This window comes from Megalops cyprinoides, chromosome 10 (assembly GCF_013368585.1).
Source record: "Megalops cyprinoides isolate fMegCyp1 chromosome 10, fMegCyp1.pri, whole genome shotgun sequence".
In the NCBI taxonomy this organism is placed as follows: Eukaryota; Metazoa; Chordata; class Actinopteri; order Elopiformes; family Megalopidae; genus Megalops; species Megalops cyprinoides.
This window is the reverse complement of record NC_050592.1, coordinates 6,870,556-6,893,904: the sequence shown is the minus strand read 5'-3', so window position 1 is coordinate 6,893,904 and position 23,349 is coordinate 6,870,556. Positions and strand designations below refer to the sequence as shown.

General features: G+C 42.6%; 3 protein-coding genes across 4 annotated transcripts; 1 reads left to right on the top strand and 2 right to left on the bottom strand.

The window, feature by feature from the left end:
- Positions 1 to 595: 595 nt before the first annotated feature.
- Positions 596 to 3,397, bottom strand: LOC118784381. Its single transcript, XM_036538611.1, has 6 exons — positions 3,293 to 3,397; positions 2,598 to 3,077; positions 2,295 to 2,363; positions 1,832 to 1,931; positions 1,098 to 1,240; positions 596 to 835 (listed from the first exon to the last, which is right to left on the bottom strand). Exons 2-6 carry the CDS (start codon positions 2,928 to 2,930, stop codon positions 596 to 598), a joined length of 885 nt encoding a protein of 294 aa, XP_036394504.1. The 5' UTR covers positions 2,931 to 3,077; positions 3,293 to 3,397.
- Positions 3,398 to 4,495: 1,098 nt separating this feature from the next.
- smg9 (SMG9 nonsense mediated mRNA decay factor) lies at positions 4,496 to 11,046 on the top strand. The gene is made up of 14 exons (XM_036538047.1): positions 4,496 to 4,724; positions 5,067 to 5,215; positions 5,518 to 5,592; positions 5,886 to 6,114; positions 6,749 to 6,846; positions 7,177 to 7,289; positions 8,010 to 8,121; positions 8,544 to 8,639; positions 9,070 to 9,155; positions 9,429 to 9,535; positions 9,645 to 9,752; positions 9,931 to 10,056; positions 10,606 to 10,750; positions 10,965 to 11,046. The coding sequence occupies exons 2-14, from the start codon at positions 5,072 to 5,074 to the stop codon at positions 11,041 to 11,043; spliced, it is 1,518 nt and encodes a 505-aa protein (XP_036393940.1). The 5' UTR covers positions 4,496 to 4,724; positions 5,067 to 5,071; the 3' UTR covers positions 11,044 to 11,046.
- A 1,040-nt stretch (positions 11,047 to 12,086) lies between these two features.
- Positions 12,087 to 21,553, bottom strand: LOC118784061 (interferon-inducible GTPase 5-like). 2 transcript variants are annotated; one of them, XM_036538050.1, is made up of 3 exons: positions 21,427 to 21,553; positions 13,290 to 13,858; positions 12,087 to 12,729 (listed from the first exon to the last, which is right to left on the bottom strand). In XM_036538050.1, exons 2-3 carry the CDS (start codon positions 13,849 to 13,851, stop codon positions 12,104 to 12,106), a joined length of 1,188 nt encoding a protein of 395 aa, XP_036393943.1. In that variant the 5' UTR covers positions 13,852 to 13,858; positions 21,427 to 21,553; the 3' UTR covers positions 12,087 to 12,103. The 2 variants fall into 2 exon arrangements, with proteins under 2 accessions (XP_036393943.1, XP_036393942.1); XM_036538049.1 differs by lacking the exons at positions 12,087 to 12,729; positions 13,290 to 13,858 and adding exons at positions 15,754 to 16,414; positions 16,792 to 17,760.
- Positions 21,554 to 23,349: the final 1,796 nt, after the last annotated feature.

The following is a 23,349-nucleotide window of genomic DNA, read 5'->3' as shown; positions in this document are numbered from 1 at the left end:
CACTGCAGAAAAATATGACTGCAAGGTTTTACTGTGGTATACCTAGTATATGCCTAAAATAAGACAAGGCCCCATAAAACCTATGAGGAGATGAAGAGGAAAAATGCAAAGTGCTTGAAAGGTGACTTCATATAATTATTTACTGCAGTGTCATAAAGGGCAAAGCAGCTTTAAGTTCAATTCTTCTTCCAAACATCTGCAATGAATTCTTGTCACAGTGCAACATTCAGAGGTATTTGGTGATTCTATTCATTGATGAATAATGCATATATTTAGATGACATATTTATATTTAAATCATTCAGTAGATTAAAAAAATTGACCAACAGTCAGTCACATAGAATTCCCCATCTACAAGGTTCTAAAAGGACTTGATTGACTTGCCATCTCTCTCAGCCAGATCCTTTGGTCTACTCGCGGCATATTTATAAGCAGATGCCACACCAAGTTCCCAATCCTCTTAAAAGTTAACCCACAAATGCATTTCAGCAGCGGCTGGTTCCCATGATGCCCCTGCCAGTGTCTGACCAACCTGGCACCCCACTTTAGCGACACTCCACAACGGCAGCAGATGTAGTGGCCAGACTGAATATGTGTCAACTCATGATAAAGAAGACTGAGGCGGCCACGTAACAGCCGTCCACACTGACAGATATACCTGTAAAATGACCATCTTCTATGCCTCTTACGCCTATGCAGGGCCAGGGAATGAGGCCAGGTGAAATGCCCTCCACAGTCACAGCAACGACGCGTTTCACGGGAACACCGGGGCGGATGTATGTCTGGTTTATCGGGTACTGTGAGAAGTTTTCTCTTTGCCTCAAGATACCCTTGATCTGTGGATGGAGAAACTTTGTCAGTATGACTTTCTAATTTGTCTACATTTATGTAAGACGCCCAGGCTGTTTCACTGTTTTGTTGGCAGAGATACGCTTTTTTGACAAAACTGAGATTGGCAACGTCAGAGGTTCTCACACTTTTGCATGAGTCAAACAAGCAGATCTTCATTAATGTTTCAGGCCTTGATTCCAAGGCAGAAGGGTGGGAAGCTTCGACATTCAGTGAATCGGTGGCTACCTTCTTTACAGGGAGGCTAACCATCCCATCTTCGGGTTGGTCCGGTTTTTTGGGATGGACATTCAGTCTTAGTGGCAGAAAAGCGTTTGTGTGGTTGAACGACTTTGATGAGGTGACATGTGACATCTCTGCTTGGACCGGAGTTTCTTTCGCGAGGACATCCCCTGAATGCAAAAGTGGGGAATGTCTGAGAACAGAGAAATCTCCCTGCAGGACAGAGGTCACGGGTTCGCTGGAAGCTCTTGCCTCTGAACAGTCTTTACGACGAAGAAGAGCCCGTTCTTGAGCCCTCTGCCAGCTGGGCGAGTGGACCTGCGAGTGCAAAGCCAGCCAAAAATGACTATCAAACCTTCTACCACAATCTTTGCACACAAGAGATGCAGTAGTCGCAGGCTTAAGCTCCCTGCTTTCTACGCTAGTGGGGCATCCTTTAACATGTGTCTTCAAGTGCTGGTTCAGTTTCCAGTGGTTTGGGAAATGAAGCCCACATGAGCGGCAATTCAAGGGGAGGGTGCGATGGACTCTCAAATGAGAGCCCAAGTTAAGATGCGAGAAGAAAGACTCTCTACAGAAGTTACATTCATGAGTGCCTTTGCGAAACCTCTTTCTCCCTAGCAGAGTCCTGTTGACCCTGCTTTGATCTCCTGAAAGGTCCTGTTCAAATATATTCCTGTTAACTGCTCCAGCTGTCTTCCCTGAGGAGATGTCCACTGTGACATGGCATTGGTCATCACTGTTTTGTCTGACACCATTACAATGGGGATGGTAGGAGCAGTTTTCCTTGGTCTTCTCCTGAGTATGTACTGTAGAGAAAGTTTTTTCCTGGATCTCTGTGCAAGGCGGTTGAAGATCCCCCTATGAAAAATTGAAAACGATCAAAATCATTGTTTAAGTTAGTCTTGCACTTGCAGAAGATAATGAAATATCAAATAATTCTCCATGCTCCACCGCCACAAAAGCATTGTACGTGATTTGCTACAAGCTACTGTGTAGTGCAACTACAATGCTTTAATGATGCAGAATTCAGGCCAACAAGAATAGGAAGAATAATTCCAGGTCTGATATATTTTCAAGTCTTATAAACCGTCATAGGAAAAGAAATATTGGTTCTTCATTGAAATTCATTTGAAACACCAAGGTAGCATTGGACCACATGATGCTGATATATGACATAAACTTCAGTACAGCAAAATGATTGAATTTTCCAGAGCCACTTACTATAACATCGTTCAATATTGTGTCTTCCACAGGGTTCTCATCTGAGTATTCTGGAACAGTCACTGGGACCTGATTTAGAACACCAAAGAGAGGGCTTACTGTTGTGGTAGCATTTAATGGTCAACAATAAGAGACTAAAAAGAACACTAAAATCACTTGTTTTCACATCTGCAAGTCTATCACCATATAATAAGCCATTACGTTTTTAACATATCAAAAAATATTACTACACCACAAATGACAGAGCAACACTAAAACAGTTAACATTCCAAACAGAGGCAAACTGTCTTTTGAAACGATTACCATTTCAAAGAGGTCTCCATCGCTGTCATAGAACAGAGAGGGCAAGGCGTTCTTTTTAAGTTTCTTTGCCCTCATGCTGTCTTCATCCCTCAGAGTGCGGCCATGACTGACGCCTGTTCTTTTGTACTGATCTGAGGTGAAATGCAGCGAGCACAGTTTTGGCACAGCAGGGAGAGGGGACACCCCCACCATACCTGCCCACAGCTTGTACCCTCTGGAGCCCCAGCGGGGAAAAGAGTGCAGAAGGGCAGGCTCGGACGTGCCCGACGGGGGGCAGCTGGTGTTGGGGCAGTTTTTCGCACAGCACGCGGCCATCTCCTTCTTCCCTGACATTGGCTCGGTTACTGTAGTGTCAGTCAGCAATCCTCTAGCCTTTCTGATACACTTGATAATACAAATTTACATATCTGTACAAAACGCATGTACTCCATTTCCTGAGCTCAGGCTGTTGGTGCCTCAGGTTATTAGTGTTGATGCCACCTGGGAAAAAAAAAAATGAAATGGTGGATAAATAGGTTTATACACAGGACTTTTGGTTGGGTCAGCAGCACTGGCACTGGTAAATACATACTGATGCAAAACAACACCAATGCCTTTATATAAAGCATATTTCCAAGTATTTTGTTGAGCAGGTATATGTGTTACATTGGACACAGTTTAGCTAGTTTTACTCCAGTCCTGGAAAATAAGCTCACCTCCGGGACAGCATGTAGGCGCCCGCATCCACTTGAACGTCTATTCTGGCTTTATGCAAGGAGACTCAAGGCCTGATCAGCGCAGATGTAATCCTTTTCAGTTCGGCACACCATGAATGCGTTTGTCCATTTAAGCCGTTAACACCTCACACTACCGAGAATTGTGCCCGCTGCTGCTTCATACCCTCTCAAGTTAGTAAAGTTCTCGTATTCACCAAAAACAGATGCGGGTATTTTCTCTGTAACGTTTACCTTTGGTTGCCACTAGAGGACCACTAGTGGAAATTTCTCACTTTTTCTCAGTTTCTTGAGGGTTTCGTCCCTTCAAAAGTAAAACGTTTATCTCCCCATATGTAACTGTGGGGTGCTGTGTTAGAACTCAATCCCTTTATATCTATTATTTATACAGTTTAACTGGTTTTTGAAATGTGATCTGTACTAACTGAATTGTTAGAACCACGACGTCAAATTAAAATAGATCCTATTTAATTCTGCATGACAACGCAACATTTAAACTAAGGATTTCGGAAAAACAGGTCAAACTCGCTCTATACCAAACAACATTAGTTGAATGTCATTAATCTTTCATTGCAAAAAAAAAAAAAAAAAACTAGCTACTTAGTTAACTGGTTATTAAGTTATGTCGCCACAATTCACAACATTTCGCTACAGTCTAACGACACTTAAAACAGGAAATTTGTCGTCAGCTACAAATTTGTACAGTTAGTAAAAAGTTAGATACCTGGGTGGACGAATTCTCTGTCAGTATCAGTCATTTTAGCTTCATTCAGTGCAAGCAAGCTATATGAAAGTAATGAAAATACTAGCGGAGTGTACTTTTACGATGCACACACCGTATGGCATACAGGTTCCCCTTTCAGTTGCTTCTGCATGAGGAAGCATTAACAAAAGTTGTATCCCAGAATGAGGCAACAGTTTTCTGTTTTGCATATCATTGCTCGACTTATACGCATGTTTGGCCATTTTTACTGCAAATATTTAACAGCACACTTACAGGTACCTAGCTGGTTTGGTATAATTTCAGCTATAAGCAATAACGTTTATGAGCCTTATTGGCTACTGGTAACTCGTTACGATTGCGTTACCTAGCTGGGCAGAACTTTTTTCCCCCACGAATTAACCCGGAACTGATGTTATTTTATCCATGTCCCCCATACGTCAAATGTAGGTGGCGTTCCAGTTTAGAACGTTCACTGGGATCAATGTTGCTCAAATTCGGCCCAGATTAAGTATTAGTTGTGCTATGTGGACTAGTTAATACAGTCGGTTCAAATAAGGAAGGGAGCCATCCAGATGGTTTATCGATCAGATTTGCGGAGTGTGCGCATGATGCCCTGAAAACACTACCATCGGTGTCTTCAGTAGCCAGCAAGCAGTCCCCCAAAACTAGCTGAAATTGAAGAATTTGAAGGTATGCCGTCAACGTCAATGGGATTTTGTGGAAACAAAGACCAAACTAATTAGCTCTGTAACTGTTGTTTTAAAAATTAACGGTCCAGTGGCTATATGTTTAAATATAACGATGTAAAATGTATCCAGAGCTCAAGTAAATGGTGTTTATCGATCAATCTAGCGACTGGCTGTCGATGGAGCTAATAGCTAACCGCAGCTCTCTCCTTGTCGTTAACTAACGTTATCATTAACGTGTGATTACGTGGCTTGCTAGCTTTTCGTGTTCATAGCTAGTAGACTGACTACTTAGGTTGCTAGTCATTGTGAACTAAACGGCATTATGTTGTATCACCTGGTAAAGGCAAAATGTCCGAATCTGGACATAGCCAACCTGGCATGTACGGACAGGGACGGAGGAGAAGGCGACGGCGAGACCGGGAACCCGGTCCTCCTGGACAGAACCTGTCTGGTCCGGGACGTGAGCGGGAGTATGTCCCCCGAGAGCGCAGGGTAAGTGCTGCCAGCTAATTAGCTAATTTAACACCTGAGAAGCCACATTCGAAGACCCCTGCTCTATGTCAAGGATGACTATTATTTAGATGCCTAGCGAGCTATATCCAGTGTTACTTCCATTGAAAACTTGTACCATGAAGTGCATAAAACATAGTCACACTGTTGCTTGTAGATAGCCACCAGAGGTGCAGCAGAGTGGCCGCCAAAATGCGGCTAATCTGGGATGTGCTCAGCTGTAGTCTGTGTCCACAAAGATGTGGTCTGGTGTTTGTTGTGCGTGTGTTGTCCTGTTTGTGTAGGATGGCAGCGAAGAGCCACCTGGTCCCGTTCTTCAAAAGACCCCCATCATACTCGCAAAACCCCCTGGAGAGAGGGTGAGGAAGACACCCCCCTTTCTGCCTAATTTAAAATGCCTTGAAATCTGTTAAAAATATTCTACAGGCTAATCCAAGCATTCACCAAACAGTTTGCAGCAAGTCTCATGCCTTCCGCAAAATTGGTTTATTTCCTTGATATTGTGCTATAGCTACCCAAGTAATACATAGCATTTTTTGCTATTGGCCAATTTTTTTGACATTAATATTTGACACTAGCCAATGGGATGGCATGATAAGAACTGTTTTAAAGCATGTGTCTGCTGCATTGATGACGAGCGTCTTGTTCTCAGACCAAGCCCAGTCAGAGCGCCCCGATAAGCGCGCCCATGGAAAAGCCAATCATGCTTATTAAAACCAGGGAGGAAGGAGGGAAGCCGGGGACCCCTCCTGACGTGACCCCTCCAGCCCCTGGCCCCGGCGCTGCCAAGTTAGAGAGGGAGGGCCAGCGTCCAACCCAGCCTGTGTACCAGATTCAGAACAGGGGCATGGGCTCAGCTGCATCCAGCAGTGCAGTAGACCGTGAGTATCCTTTGATGCAGAGCACTGTTACAGCTTTGTTAAAAACCCCCTGCAATCAGAAATATATTTATTTTCCATATTATTTAGGTGCAGAGGGGTGAACAAATTCTGTTGCTCGTGTTCTTCGGTTTTCAGTCCGCTCTGCTAAGTATAACTGGAAGTATGGGGGGAAAAAAGGTGGGGGGGGGAAAACAGATTTTTGAGTCTAGAGAACATATGATTTATTGCAGTTGTCACAATGGAGGTGAGGAAGTTGCCTCAAGCTTACATACAGCCCAAATCAGTGACAAGCGAAATTACCAAGCAGACTAATGTTCACACATGTTGTAGCCACAGAACTTTACCATGGGGTGTTTGAGGACCATGAGTTCTACTGTAGTCTTAGTGGAGTGAATTGAGGAAGGATGCGTAGATGCAGCTGTAGGGGGAACATGGTCAAGTTAACCCGAAGGTGCAAGTAAATAAACTTAAGTGTCAATAATCAAGAAACTAGCAGTACCTGCACTGTTAAGCATGCAGAATCTGACCACTCTGATGGTATGAAAAAAAATGCTGCTTTTTTGCATACAAAAGAAACATTGTACAAATGAGATTTTCTTTATCTAACATTTATTTAATATTTATTACTATGCAGCTGTGATTGGCCAGACCAAGCTCCTCCCTCCTGAGAAAATGAAGCACAGCATCAAGCTGGTGGATGACCAGATGAATTGGTGTGACAGTGCTATGGAGGTATGTGGCACCTCTTTCACTGACAGCCAGTGCTTCAGTAGTTGTGTTGATGCAAGCCTTTGCAGGTTGCATTTCACATTCAGAATCTGTACCAGAAGTACACAAACTAATGTGCAGCGTGTTTCTAAAACCATTATTTTGAGCACTTTTGTGTCACTTGTGGCATTTTAGGAAATAATAAAATTCATAGCTGTGATGTGGTAACTGAATTAATATGCCCCCAAATTAAGTGGCAGGAGTAAATATTGCCTTTGAATGCCTAAAACCGCTGTGTTCTTTGGATGCAACAGAATGGTGAATAACAGAATTTGTTTGTGCTGTGCCATATAGTATCTGAGGGACCAAACGGACATGCTGGTTGTTGGCGTTATCGGCCTGCAGGGAACAGGCAAATCCACAGTCATGTCACTGCTGTCGGCCAACACACCGGAAGAGGACCAGAGGTACGGTGTCCTTAAGGAAGCTTCTTGGGAAAGAGCCAGGCCAGTCTGAATCCTGAGTCAGCCAGTCACACCTGCATGTCCTTATCCTCCACATTCACATCAGTCAGCACAGACCTATTAGACAGGAACTGGAAACCTACAGTCCTGAACATTTCTGGAGAGAGCCAAACCCTTGAGAGGTCAAACTGTTGGTGTGCTGAATAAATTTATCCCTTTGTGTAAAGGTGGGGTGGAGCTTAAAAAGGACTCCACTCTTTTGAAAGCAAACACCCATTTTTTCAAAATCAGTCCATTAGTTTGGGTTTGTAACAGTAATGCCCTTCTTAACATGTGTTTTTTAAAAGAAAATAATATAGCCTTGTGAATTTAATGCACAATTGCATTGTCATGATTGCTGTGTTTAATAATGAAACAAGGGTGAATTTCAGTGTATTTATTTTATGTAATATTTAATTGATTTTTTGCCAAAAGTTGCCAAAATTTTTTGCCAGTGTAGCCAAAATGACATTATATAACTATGATCTAAAAACAGTTTTACTAGGTGATGGTTTTCAGAAGGGGCAACAGTGTTCAGTTTTATTTCACTAAAGATCCATATCTTGGCCATGCAGCTGTTCTTTACTAAATAGGTCAACTGGCAACTTTTCAGCCAGCCCTGAGGTGTGGCTTTTTAAGGTGTGAAACATCCAGATTGTTCTGTTATCCTTTCTGTGTGTGCAGGGCATATGTGTTCAGGGCACAGAGTCAAGAGATCAAGGAGAGAGGGGGTAACCAAAGCAGCGGAATTGACTTCTACATCACCCAGGAGAGAGTCATCTTCTTGGACACACAGGTCAGGTTCAGACACTGGAGAAAATGCTCAGTTCTCTGTGATTGCTTAGCTTAGCCTAGCCTGATGTGCAGCTTTTATCATTCAACCCTTTCTTCAGTATAGATCGACGGTGGTCCTAATGAATATTGTGGCTAAAATACTGTTTCTTTTTGACTACCTTAAAATATCAACTTTGTTTTTTAGTGAAAAAATTTGTAAGAGAAAGGTGCACATTGATATTACCAGTCATAACCTTTATGGTTTTGTATAGTCTGCACCTCCAGGAAACCATGAATGTTAACAGGGATGAAGCCAGTTATACAAAGAGTTTATGCAATTGAAGGATGAAGGAGTTAGAATGCTGGAGTTAGCATCTCAGTGTTGTGACTGTAGTTTTATTGAAATATGGTACTAATACGGTAATTTTCTGATACACCCTCCAGCCCATTTTGAGTCCCTCAATTTTGGATCATCTCATCAATAATGACCGCAAGCTGCCACCAGAGTATAATCTTCCTCATACTTATGTGGAGATGCAGGTCAGTAATATACCAGCAGAGGGCAGAAGTTTCCATCATTTCAAACTTTGGGCAAGATGATATCAGCACCCTGTTGAGATAATTTTGATCAGTTACACAATTTAACACAAACATCTACTGTAGTCCAGTCCTAATCAGTCCACCACAAGTTGTCAGTATATCTGTATGAACTTTGTTTGCTGTTTTGTGGATGTGTTTTATGCCAAAATGCCTTTTGAATATATTACTAAGCTAATTGGTAAAAAAAAAAAAAAACTTTAAATCAGTCATCTGTTACTATATTTTTTAGAATGGAATGTGACTGAATGAACTGTATTGATATTTTTCTGTTGAAAACACAGCACATTCTGCTATGTCTTCATCCACTGTACTGATGCACTGCAGTCATTGTACCATCTCTCTGACATCTTCTGTCTTCATGTCACCGCAGTCTCTGCAGATCACTGCTTTTCTCTTCACTGTGTGCCATGTGGTGATTGTGGTGCAGGACTGGTTCACTGACATCAACCTCTACAGGTATTTTCTTCCACATTAAAGTGTCCACAAATGCCCCATCCAATAACACAACTGAATTTAAATTGTGATTTAAAATGTATGTATGATAAATGTGATTTGATAGTTCCACAGTTTTTAGACATATACACACACACACACACACACATACATATATACAGTATAATTTTTTTTGTGTGTAAAGTCATTTTAAACTGTAATTTATGGTGTCATCTTGCAGATTGTATCAGGAGTGTCTCTTAGCTGTGTCTGGGGTGTTGTGTTGCTCTTCAACAGGTTTCTCCAGACCGCAGAGATGCTGAAGCCGTCGACACCCTCCGCCAGTCATGACAGCACGGGCTCCTCTGGCTCCGACGAGGGATCGGAGTACTACCCCCACATCGGTGAGCTACGTAAACCTGACACCAACAGGCCTCCGGCGGGCTCAGACACCCACACATGCATTCATCTGATAATGGGCAGAGTTTTTTTTATCTGTGCTTTTTTATCTAGTGTTCCTGCAGAACAAAGCCAAGCGAGATGAGTTCTGTCCACGGAACTTAAAGAAGATGCATATGGCGGTGGACAAGCTGATGGCACACTCCCACCTCAAGTACAAAGGTGTGTGTGTGTCTGTGTGTGTCTTTGCATGTTTGTGTGTGTCTCTGTGTTATTTTTCCCATCCTCATTCTGTAGAACAATGCTCAGTGTGATGTCCGTGTCATGACACTATTGAGAAGGACAGCTGTGTCTGGGGTGCATGCGTCTCCAGTTGTCCCCTGTCGTTCTCCCCTCTCAGGCACTCTGTCCATGCTGGACTGTAACATTTTCCCGGGCCTGGGGCGGGATTACCTGGAGACCGAGGTTAACCTTTTCCTGCTGCCTCTGCTGGAGAATGAGGGGGAGGACGCCTTGACAAGAGCAGGTACAGCGAGTCATGTTTCTCCATCTGCCCATGGGCACATTATCACAGTCTTGTCAAACAGTGAATATATTCCACTTTCCTTTTATGGTAGCTAGTCTACTACATGCGTATGTTCCCTCCCGATCACTGTCCAGAACTTTCTCTGCCGTTGTCCCTTGACCTGTGGAATGACCTTCCACACCTCATCCGTTCTGCCCGTTCTGAATCCCTCACTTTTCAAGAAACATCTGAAGACACAGCTCTTCCACACTCACGTGATCACCTGAATCACTACCACCTTATGCAGTTTCTTATGCCCTAAACTCTGTTTTCCTTTAAAAAATTTTTAAGGGTTTTATTGTACTTGTGCCTCTACCAGTTAGCTTGTCTGGCCAGCTATTGAAACTTGGTTGCGCAGCACTTCTAATATTGTGTTTCTGTGCATGGCTTTCGCTTGTGATGTACTCTGCCTTACTTGTAAGTCGCTTTGTGAATAAATGTAAATGTAGTCTGTCTTCTCCCTCCCCACCCCTGTGTCTCTGTGTAATGGATTGTGCTTTCCTGTGTCAGGGTCAGCCACTGCCCCACTGTTCTCCCTGCTGCCTGGGTACAGAGGGCACCCCAGCTTCTCCTCGCTGGTCTCCAAGTTACGCAGCCAAGTCCTGGCCATGTCCCGCTGCCAGCTTTCCCACACCATCCTCACTGAAAAGAACTGGTAAGCGCCACATTTCCCCAGTGTTGGTCCCTGAGGAGAAACACGCCACTCTCACTGCTTTAAATACCAGTCAGCATTATCTCCTCTGTGTAAGAACTGGAAAAACCAGCTGGACTAAAGCTGCCCCTGAAGGATTGGATTTGTTTTGTTAGATCCCGTAATCAGGTGTCAAAGATTTAACTTTTGTGTTGTGTGTTTTTTTTGGTTTCGCCAGGTTCCACTACGCGGCCCGGATCTGGGATGGGGTGAAAAAGTCCTCGGCACTCTCTGAATACAGTCGTCTGCTTTCATAGCGTCCGTATCTGCTGTTGTTATGGCCATGCAGCGGGTCAACATGGAAGTAAAGTTCCTGGCCAGAGGAAGGCCCAGAAATGAGCCTGGCTCAGAGGATAGAAGAGCTCACATCTGTAAAGCACAGAGGATAAAGGGTCCTGCAGGATCCAAACTATCCTGGAGCCGAAGCGGTCCAAACGAGGAAAATAAGGGTGTGAAACAAGTTTTACCTGAGGAGTTTTGTGGGACTGTCCATACAGTATTGGGAAGAGGGGCAAGCTTTGGACTTGTTCTCATGAAACCGTGATCCCTCCCATGTGGTTGTAGGTGAGGGCAACAGGTCTGTCTTGAGCAGATCCATTTAAAATACAGAACAGGGGTATTGGATTATATTCACTAAAAACTTTTAGGCTGACATTTTCCTTGTGAATATGATTTATTCTGGCAACGGTCAAAGGCAAAGTATATAAGTTCAACAGATATTTATTAAGTACACTTACAATCAGTATGTTCTAGGTGGTATGAGGGCTCCTGCATTCTGCTGTGACTTAGGTGTTGCACTGATATTGCTTTTTAAATGAAATTTAAATTGTACCAGTCCCCTGACATATTCTGTTCCGTAGTGACTTAGCGAGTTCATAGAATATGCTGTATGTACTTGGTCATACTTGTTCTTGTGATTTGGATGCAATTATTTGTACAAAATAAAACAAGCAGCCTGTGAATCTTATTGCTTAAGTTATTTCTTGTCTTATCCGGACACTTGCATCAAATTAGAATGTAGAACGCAATGAGTTGTTGTAATATGATTATATATTGTGCAGTTCATTAAATGCGTTGTGTTAAAGATAACACAGTAATTTCCATTTCTGTATAAATCTATAAATCTTGATCTTGGAAAGGTTGACTCTTTTCTGGAGCAGTCAAGTAATAGATTGGACATAATTGTGTTAATTAAAATTTAGTTAATGCATAAATGTGATTAAGTCTTGTAACAAATGAATCAGACATTCTTAGGTAGCACTACAGTAAATCAAAGGCAGAGTGTTGAAATGCTGTAAAAACTAGCCCATTCAGCTCTCACACTTCTGTCTGCAAGGCCCTCATCAGGACGTTCTGGGCGTCGTCGGCCAGCTCATTCAAACAGCTCTTCAGCATGTGGTAAGTGGTGGCGTATGAAAGGCCCCCTGCTGCCATGGAGCCCAGGACGGGGATGGTGCTGAGCCAATACTCCACCACCATCACCCCTGCCCCGGCTGCTTTGGTCAGCAGCTTTATAACCACATCTGCAGAAATCTCCTTGTTCAGGGGGGATTTGAGAACGGCCTTCAGTTCCTCCACGGGCACCTCCATTTTTTCAGAGAGGTTTTGCAAGGAGGCGTCATCCAGGCCGAAAGCCTCGTAATACCTGCTTATCTCCTTGACCAAAATGGTCACGTCCACCGCCACGGACAGGCCTGGGATGGGCACAGCGGCCACCGCGCCCGACAGAAGAGCCATCTTCCATATGTTGGCCTGCAGGGCCTCCTTCTTCCTCTGGTTGATTTTCACGGTGATGTTGGGAAGTGACAGCAGCAGAACGTGTCTCTTGTGCTTGGGCAGCTCCCTCTCCATCGTCTCCTCCAGCAACGGGAAGTCATAGTGGCATAACTCGTGGCTGGAGATGAGGAAGACCGTGGGAGACACCACCCCATTTTCCTGGAGTCCTTAGGGAGACAACAAAAAAAACCCCAGCTGAAATCAGCGCTATTAAATGACAGGTTTATATACAGTACCAGTCAAAAGTTTGAACACACTTTTCTCTCTTTATTTTTGCTATTTTTCACATTTTTGAATAACAGTAAAGACATCAAAACTATGAAATAACACAAATAGAATTGTGCAGCGACCAACAAAGTGTTAAAACAATCAAAACTATATATTTTAGATTCTTCAAAATAGCCAAATTTTTTTTTAATTAAAAACAAAATTGGAAAGAAATTCATACATAGGCATCAACTTCATTATTTATATTTGTCTAGGGAAGAAATGTTAAGCATTTAAGCATACGTCTTTTGATCTAAATGTCTTTGAATGCATGTTTCCCATTATCTTAATCAGGTGTGTCCAAACGTTTGTCTGATACTGTAGTTTTACGCGTCGCTATCGTTATCCTCAACCTTCTTCCAGCTGGCTCTCTGCCTTCAAAAAAAGGTAGAAAATAAATCACTAGTGTCTAAGACATAATGCGCAGCTCCTCCATAACTGACTTTCATGTCACCCCTACCTCTGATGCAGTCCTGTCGAATTTTGTCCAGCGTCTTCTCCTCGTCAAAGCCCTTCTTCCTTTTCTCTGCGCGTATGTTGTCATCAATTTTCGAGCGCGCAAAATAGAACCTCTTTTTCATTCGCTGGATCTCAGTGGCCAGCTGCACGTTGCTGACTTTGAAACGCTCTGACGCGATTATGATGAAGAAGTCGTAGCGATTGAACCCAACCTGCTGCAGGTACTCGTCTGCTTTGAAGTTGGGCGTCCCGATCCCAGGGAGGTCCCACACTTTGACGTTGGGATATTTCGGGTGGTGGTACGCGGTGGGCTCCATGGTGGTCTCCACCACACCAGTCGGGGCCGAGTTCTCCTCCTCATCCCCGAGGCCCCGGAGGGCGTTGACGAAGGAAGACTTGCCAGAGCCAGACTCTCCCGTGACAGCAATGTTCAGTTCCACGTGATCAAGCTGCTCGCAATAGTTCTGGATCTTAGCAGCTGCGGAAGCCAAGGTTTGGTTCTCCAATGCCTCTCTGATCTCCTTGACTTCCTCATCATTAATATCAACCCAGTCATCATCCATGGCCAACCTAATGAAATGATATATGATGGTATGGTATTTAGCTGTTAGAGAATTATTGCATGTACCCTGTTTTTTATATATTGACTGTATATAAATATTGACTATATTGACTCTATATAAATGTAGGCACATCCTAATCTATCTATAAACGGAGTTGTATACTTGGAATGTGAATGATATAAAAAATTTATAATGATGGAAAGAACTAACAAAAGGAGAAACTTCATGGTTTTCATTTTATGTTTCTCGGGAAAGAGTAGGCTAAACCTTTCAAAAAACACATTAATAGAAAATAGTTCCGTAGCCTATGATGACATTTAATGGATTTAAAAAGTATTAATTTGCTACGTGAGATTAAGTTTTTTTAAGTTTTCAGGATTTCAGACACAATAACATTGACTGTGGCAAGAGTGCCCATCGAAAATATGTACTTCTACTAAGAACCATACTATAGTAAGTTCAGCAGGCCTAATTAAGATTTAGTAGATTGTCATATTTGTTAAGACCTAGGGGCACATAAAACCACATTATAGACAAAGAAGCATGAATAATACCTGTGAATTCAAACAAAATTCAAAAAAAAAAAAAAAGACGAGAAGCATTATAGAGCGGTTTACTATACTGTATTACAATAATCAAAATATAAGTTTACTATTCTGGCTCATTAATTATAACCCAGTGAGTGATTAGTGTAAAAAGATAATCATTTCGATTACTTTCATTGCCACACCTCATTCTAGTAAATTGAAACTGAAAGTGTACACTCAGCACACAAGAGCTACCGATGTGACAGCCGCATCCGGCAACCAAAGTGAATATGTGCTAAAGGTTTGCTGAAAGCGGAATTCCCCTTACACAATCACCTCATAGTCAGCATTCATTTAGCCAGATATATGCATCGAGCTAATTGCATTTTCTTTTATAAAATAATAAAGGTGGAGCGCACTCGTGAAGACATTAACTATTGCCACTAGTTGTACATATGATTTCCTTTTGCGCACATGAATGGCATGCCGCTTGCATAGAGGCAGCTTGATGGGTTATCTGTAGGCAAGCGCATCCAGGGCAGCACTGGTTATTTGACACATTTTACTACGTTTAAAATACTGCGACAAGGGTATAGATACAACTTCCATTATCTACATTAACAATCAAGAGTGACTAACTGTACCACAAATTTAGAATCCCATGTAGTGTCCTTCCAAGTTAAGGTATGATCATATCGGACCATACTTATCTGAGGGCTGAGAGAACTTGGGACCCCGGTAAGACAAAGGTAACGGCAGGATGTTGTGAAGCACAACATGTACTGCACAGATGCACTGATAAGATAAGCACAATACTTTAACCCAGAACACAACATTTTAAGTAGAATATTTAATGAGACAAAACCTACGAAGGAAATGTCACGTCCTACTGTTATGAACAAATTAAGAACTGTGGATCTTCACATTTCTTAATTTTCCATAATCATTAAAAACTCTTCTCATAATAAAAATATGGCAATTAAAACTAAAATATAAACAGAATTTCTTCATTTTTATCATTTCATTTGCATCACAAAGATAAGAAATTTGTTGTTCTTTCCAGCAATTCTCAATGTACAGCTATATGAATAAGCAATGTGGATTGTGGCTGTTACCATTTGTTATGTTGCCTTGGTTACATAAAGTCATTCAATTATGTTACCTGTCATACAGGAAAACAAAGGGAGTAACAAGCATGGAGCTAAATGCACAGCATAGCTGCTACTTTTTTCTTTGTTTGATAGACAGGACTAACCAGTAAAACTAGATTTAAACTCAGAAATGAAAACCCCACCTTAAAAATGACCACTCACTAAACATAACTTGACAGAATGTGACTGATGTGATCAGTGCCAGTTTCATTTCCTTTCCTCGGATGAGTTGACTGTTACTCATGCTGTCCTGCATGTCTTGTAACAACCACAGAGACTGTAATTAACGTTGAACTTTTCTGACAGTGTTGGTTTCAACTATCACAACCACAAAAGCGGAAGAGGACCATTCGCTGTTCTCACTTCATACAGGAAGTGGTCCATTTCCATGGTGCTTTCATACTTCAGAATCTTTCAAAACAAGACTGACGCTGGAACCTAATTCTCAACATAACTCCTCAAATGGCTTTATTTCTATGAAAAAAATACACCCTCAATTCAGTGCCCCATTTGTGTATTCAAAATCTTCTTCTTGTCAGCCACACCCAAAACCCCAGGCAAGATCTGGCTCCCCCAGTTCTAGTAGAAGTCCCCTGGATCTGGAATATCCTCTTGGCGGTCATTGGACTCTGCACCTGACCCCTCCAGGGCTTTGTGCATGACCCTTTCAGCGTCCTCGCTCAGGTCCTTGAGTGCAGACCTCAGAAGGAAGTACGAGGCTACAAAGGAGACCCCACCAGAGGTAATGGTGCCCAGCACTGGGACTCGGTTTTCCAGAAATCCTGCCAGGACCTGCTGCCCCACAGCCACTTGGGAGAGCATCCCCTCCACACTTTGCAAAGAGAGCTCCTTGCCAGAAGTGGAGCGCACCTCCCTGTAGAGCTCCTGGAAAAGAATAAGAGATCAGGGAAGAGAAAGCTGGGTGACCAGGGATGGGGTTGGCAAAGGATTTGGCTAACAAAGACCAGAGTAAAATAAAGAAAGAAATGGACAAATAGACAGACACTAAGGAACTAATCAAAGGGGAACTTTAAAGCAATAAAGGCACTGAAATTATCAAAAGCAGAATATCAAACAATTATAAAGAACTAAAGTGGAGGGAAAGAGAAGGCAGAACAGGAAGTAGAGAAATACAGATTTCACTATTAGATGGATACAATGTCTAAGTGACACACAACGGCTGAGAACAGACAGATTGCTGTGTGAAAATCACCGAAAGGCAACTTTGTGAATCACAGAAATGTACTTTGAGCAGTAGCTACCTGGTACGATTTTCCTGTCAGGTTGGCCAGACGGCAGAGGGAGTCAGTATCCAGGCCAAAGCTGCGCTGATAGGACCGCAGAGTTTCCATCAGTGCAGGAACAGTACTGCGGACAGCGCCCCCTGGTGTCACAGCGCTCAAACAAGCCGCCATCGATGTCCGCCACACGCTCCCACCCAGCGCCTTCCTCTTCTTCTCCAGCACAGCAGAAGTAAGGTTGGGTAGCGCCAGGAGGAAGACGTGCCTCTTGTGGCCCTCCAGTTCCCTCTCCAGTGTGTCCTGCAGGAGGGGGAAGTCGTAACGCTGCGGCTGGAAGCAGGAGAGCAGGAACACCCGGGGCTTCGCCACCCCACTTTTCCTCAGGCCCTCCTCGCAGTTGCATCGTATCTTCTCCAGAACGTCCCCCTTGCTGAAACCTTTCCCGCCTCTCCTCCTGGCCGAAGCCTCCAGGTCATTGTCCACCTTGTTGCGCACAAAGTAGAACTTCTTTCCGGCCTGTTCCACACACCGGGCCAGCGTCACGTGACACTCCCGGAAACGCTCGGACGCCACAATGATGAAGAAGTCGTACCGAGCAAGTCCCACATCCTGCAGGTAGCGCTCAGGGTGGAAAGTGGGCGTCCCGATGCCTGGCAAGTCCCACAGACGGACGGTGGGCATGGTGGGGTGCATGTAGGCAACGGCCTCCCGTGTAGTTTCCGTCACACCAGTCCGCGCAGCCTCCGGATCCTCGTCACCAACGCCCCGGAAGGCGTTGATGAAGGAAGACTTCCCCGAGCCGGACTCCCCCGTGACCGCAATGTCCAGCGTGGTAGAGTTCACCTGTTCCAGCATGCCCTGTACCTGTGCCACCACCTCTGTCACCAGCCGCGATTGCAGTGTACTGCTCATCTCCTGGATCTCCGCCTCACTGATGGTCTGCAATCTTGCCATTGCTGCGCTCTGCTTGGGGGACTGTGGGTAGGCACACTAGAAAAATAGTGCCATAGTTTCAGATCTATAAGGCGCACTGCAGACCACAGTATGACATCTGTGGAGTTATTAAGCCTGTGAATGAAATTGGCTACACTAATGGCAAATATGTAACTGATACCATTGTTGAGTTATTTTATATGTATTTTATGTTTTAATTTTATTTAATATTAATTTGTTTATTAATTAATTTTTATTAATTTTTTTTTTAACATTTTAATTTTACTTTTTTATTTTTATTACTTTTTATTTATTTTACTTTAATTTTAAAGTCAGTGAGCCTTTGTAGATTCGAATGCTATTGTATAGCCACTTTTACATCTGAGCCAAAATCTGTTCATGTCAGATGTGGTGGGCCTGTCAGACTGGTTTCAGTGTTCTTTGTAAACATGCAGGGTTAATTCACTCACGCATTCCTATGCATGCACAAGACTAAAAATACACCACAATAGAAAGGTTGTGTGCATGCAAATGTTAACCTTAGCAACAGCTGAAAGAGCAAGCAGGTGGCAATTAGCCTGGGTACAAATACTTCCCTATTGTAGTGTTACAGACCTCAGGAGTGGGACCGCATGTTTAAATGGAGAAACACAAATGCACGATAGTTATGTTGAAGAATTGGGTGTGCTTAATGAGGTTATTTCAGTAGGATGCATGTCCAAAATTCACCCAACTGTTTTATGGTTACTTCAACAGCCTCTAAACTCACAACACACAAGAAAATGAAAGTAAACCCGCAAAGCTTGTTTCAATTGGTTACTTAAAGTTGAGACTGAATTTGGACGTAATTCACAGAAAAAGCAGAAGATACCAATTGTAAAGTTCAAGAGTCAAACTCAGTTCACTCCAAAATATAGACCGAAACTGTAAAACCACTGGCAACTGCCCTTCAGTTTGAGTCGCATATAGTGGTCACTCTTTGTTTGTTGTTTTTTTTTAAGTATACCTCACATATAGTTATCAAAATAATCTAGATCAGGGCTTCCCGAAGTGCAGCTAAATTCAGCGCCCATGAATATTGCAGGCAGCCCTGTAAATCTAATATTCAATAAAAACTCGCTGAAATTACCACCACCTAGCAACCACAGTGCATCAGCTGCTGTGCTGGCTTCTCTCTGAGATGGTTACTAGCTAGCAATCTAGCTAGCTAATGATTTTCTATTTTATATTTCAATTTAGCTAGCTAGTTTGTGCTGTTGAAAATGTGACCAGACCTGTCAAATTCAGGCAGATGCCGGAAGTGCACAGCTCATCCTACAGACTATTAGAACAGACTAACAATAATATATGTGTATTGTGCATTTCTGACACTCAAGGACACGTCACAAGAATCATGCCAGGAATACAACAATATAGCATTCATAAAACAAAAAAGATGCCAGCCAAAAGTAAGACAAAACTATTACGATCAGCAACAGTAATAAAACAATTCAAGGTAAACCAAAGAAAACAAGGTGCACTCAGCAATGGTAAACATTATTTTAACTGACGCACTGGAAATGAAGTTCAATGGTTGTTATAATGAAATAAAATATATACAGCAACGATTAAATAAAGTACACTCAGTAATGACTGAAGCAGTTGGAGACTCAGACTAAAATTTCACACAAGGGTGTGGTGATGTACTTGAGTGAACACCCTTATCACCAAGTAATGGATGCACCGTTAGCATTTTGAAAAGTCTAAGCAACACAGGAATGTTAAGTGTGTGGACAAGAGCAGGTCATAACTCAAACTGATAAGAGCAGACTTATCAAAAAGGGAGGGCTGGTAAACGGGCATCTATGGCAAAATTGACGTCATGCATTTCTTTGCACAAATGCAGTTTTAAATGTAATCTTCCATGTTACAAAGTGAAAGGCGTACTTGTAAATGTGCACAGAAAAGATGATCGGTGGCAGACATTTTAACCTCTAAATTGTGTGGCAGCGCATATTTCAGGTGCCACGCAAGGAAATGTGAACGGCACGGGATGGGAGGGAGGGAAATCCGCGCGAAATTGACAACATAGGCCTACTCACTGCCGCCAAACGTCGATGAGTCCAAGTCAATAGAAGGTGCATTCTGTTGCATGGTTACAGTGGTCGGTATAAATAACTGTGTCAAATCATGGATTGACAAGTTGACGTACAGCAAGGACCCAAATGGGCTTGCTCCCGGAATATGGAACGGCATTGGGGGCAAAGCCCTGGCGTAATTAGATGTGTCCAGATGTTAATAAATGAACGTATACTGACGTTAAGAATCACCATGTGCAGATGACCAAACGTGTGGATACGGCAAACGATACCTGTATAAAAGGCCATACAGAGAAACTAGGGGAAGCTTGCTAGCTAGCTAGTCAGGCAAGCAGTTAAAGCTGGACTAAAGCTTGACCCTAGCGAATTAAGTACAGTCTGTAGGCTATATTCTGTTACTCACAACTTCATAATATTAGATTTAAGACTTCCCTCTCACGACAGTCTGATGAGAGCTGACTACACATTCTGAACACATAGCGCATAAAATGTATGGTTTTGTAACTAATTTAGTTTCATGAAAACTATTTTATATTTTCATTCATTTTCTATATATTCATTCTATTTCCACCCCATGCGCGCATGCCAAATTGGCCCTCTGTGACCAAAACTGAACCCCGATGAAGTTATTTACCAAGTCGTGAACATTTGATAGTTTTGTATTGCAGCGAAACATGGAACTAAAACATCGTATGTGACCTTCCAAAAGCATTTTTTATGTTTACCTGTGTGGGCCAATCTGAAATAAATGCGCCATATTTGTTGTTGGGCAATTAACTCCGCTCATACACATGCCACCGCGGTTCAATGTATTATTTTGTTGCACAATTCAAAAACGGGTAATGACAATAACATGATGAAATGCAGTAATGTTGCAATATTACAGTAAATTCCAATTGGCTGAACCTCTATCAGTATGTTGCTTGTTAAGAAGAAACATGTAATGTAAAACATGTTACAAAGTAGACAGTAATAGTTACATTGAAATTTAGAGATGTCAGAGCAGTAAAGTTACGAGCCATCTTTTTTACACTACTATAGTGGAATTATCTGTTGTTGTTGCAAAATGGCAAATTACAAGCGAAGATGTGGCCACGAAACAGGCTCGGCGCCCGGAGAAAATACAGAGGGGTGCACTTGCAATCCACTGGGGGCACAAAACGTCATATCTTAAAAACCGTAATAAATACTATGTAGACATCAGGATATAAGGAGACATCTGGGGGTGCACTGCACCCCTAAGCACCCCCACAGCGCCGGTCCTGCCACGAAATATCCAAGACATACAGACGATGTCATAGTTGGATAAATTCCACTGTTCTTGGCTAACACCGGCTAAGCACTTTCCAGAATAATGCAACAAAGTCACAAGAGACTGTTGAAAAACTTGGTTCAAGTATGTCTCATAAAACACTTCGACAAAAATATCTAATTAATTATAACACATTTTAAAAAACAATTAAGCAGACAAGCAATTGTAATTAACAGTACCGGCAAAGATTAACAAACTAGATGTTGTTTTATACAATACTAATTAACATGGTAGCAAAGTTGGCGAGTTAAACTATTTAAAAAATTAACCAAAAACATGTTGGCGAACTCTTAACTGGATTAGGCTACTCTTCAGTAGTAAAACGTCACTTACCTTGGTAATAAGAAGTCGTTTCGCAAAAACCAATGTCTGTTCTCGAAAGATACAGTAAACTACACAACTGTTGAAGAAACTGAAAAAAAGAGTTGAACGCCCTTTGCCTTTTATACACCAATGTGAATGCCACGTCTGTTGGGATATGCTCCTCCCAGCAGTATCCGAATGCATGCCATTACAGGTATAAGAGAAAAGTTCATTTCCACCCCTCCAGAAATAGGAAAGAAGACATAATGTGATTTTAATCGGTGCTATACGTAGCGCCACGTGATTTATAATTCAATCTTTACCTTGCATACACTCACACTTACGTGCCACCTCGCACATTCATAACAACCGCGCGCACACGTTTCTGAGAACCTGGTACCTGGCACAATCATCTGCAAAGCTCGCACTCACTCACATATGAACGGCTGACACATTAATATGAAACCCTCGCACACGCACACATGCCCTATAGCCTACACAAAATTCTCACAGCACAAGTATAAAAATGTCCCGTGTGTGTGCGCGAGCACTTCATCTGAGCGCGTGTTCACGTCTTTCAGATATGTGAGTGAGAGGGACGATTTCGCAAGTGAAACTCCAGTCAGATAAAGTGTAATCTTCCTGGTGCACACACCAGTTAAAATAGACGGCTGATATGGTATTTGGGAAACAGAGCTTTTAGAATGCACTTCGCGATTAAGTTCGAAATATTTCGAGACTGAAGTCGGAATAATGTTTCGAGATGAGGACAAAGTCGAAAAGGGTGAAAGATTGAGGAATCACGATTCGCAATGTTCAGATACAATTTGCAATAGTTTCCACACACATACCAATGGCGGCGTGGACAGTGCGTCCCAATTGCTAGAGTGAAAAAAGTGATCTTAGATTAATCTACTCGGCGCCAGGAGACGGGATGCACAAAAACTCATAAATACTATGTAGACATCGGGATATAAGGAGACAACTGGGGGTGCACTGGGGTCCGTCCCGGGGTGCAATGCACCCCTAAGCACCCCCATAACGAGGGCTCACACGAACTACTCACTTCAGCTCTGCTACACTAGCCTATGGATAAATTAATGTAAGATTTATTTTTACTTTTGTTGTATGAATTTGTACTGGATGAGGGTCAAGTAGTTGTAGACATGTCTTCAAGTATGTCCACCAGTTCCTCCTTTGAGTAAAGGAGTTGAACACATTCCAAAGTATGCTGCATCCTCACTGTACCCACTTTGTATTGTGTTGTTAAAAGCGCTCCCCACCCCCTTACATGTACAAACTAGCTGGTAGTTGTTTCTTATCTGGCCAACTAATGAAACTTGGTCATGCAGCAGTTCTAATATTGTCGACTCCTTGAATTTGGGCAATTTGGAAGACACTATAGCAATAGAATTAGTGCAGTAGCCATATGCTCAATGTTTTTATATGGGCATTTGTGCAATAAGTGCATGTAGGCTGCCCCTGACTGAGGCCCCTTCTTTTTGGTTATTGAAGAAGCCAGTTCCTTGAGCCCTGTTTAAAGAAGCCATGATTTGGGAAGTTGAAGTGTTTGATGTGTGGGTGGCAGTGTAGCATAGTGGTTAAGGAGGAGGCTTCATAACCGAAAGGTTGTTGTTTTGATTCCCCACTGGGGCACTACTGCTGTACCCTTGTGCAAGGCAAGTAATCCCCAAGGCCTCAGTGAATATCCAGCTGTATAAATGGATAAGATCATTTGATGTAAATTGCTCTGGATAAGAACATCTGCTAAATGGCAAAAATGTAATGTGTCCAACTTGTCAGAACAAGTACTACCTCCTGGATGCTAAGTAGCAAGTAGACTGAGGGGACGTGTTTTCTGCCGCCATTTTCCTTTCTTTACAAGATGCTCCTATCTACAGATTAAAAGTATTTTATCAGTTATTTTTACAATTTGAATATTTTTATACACAT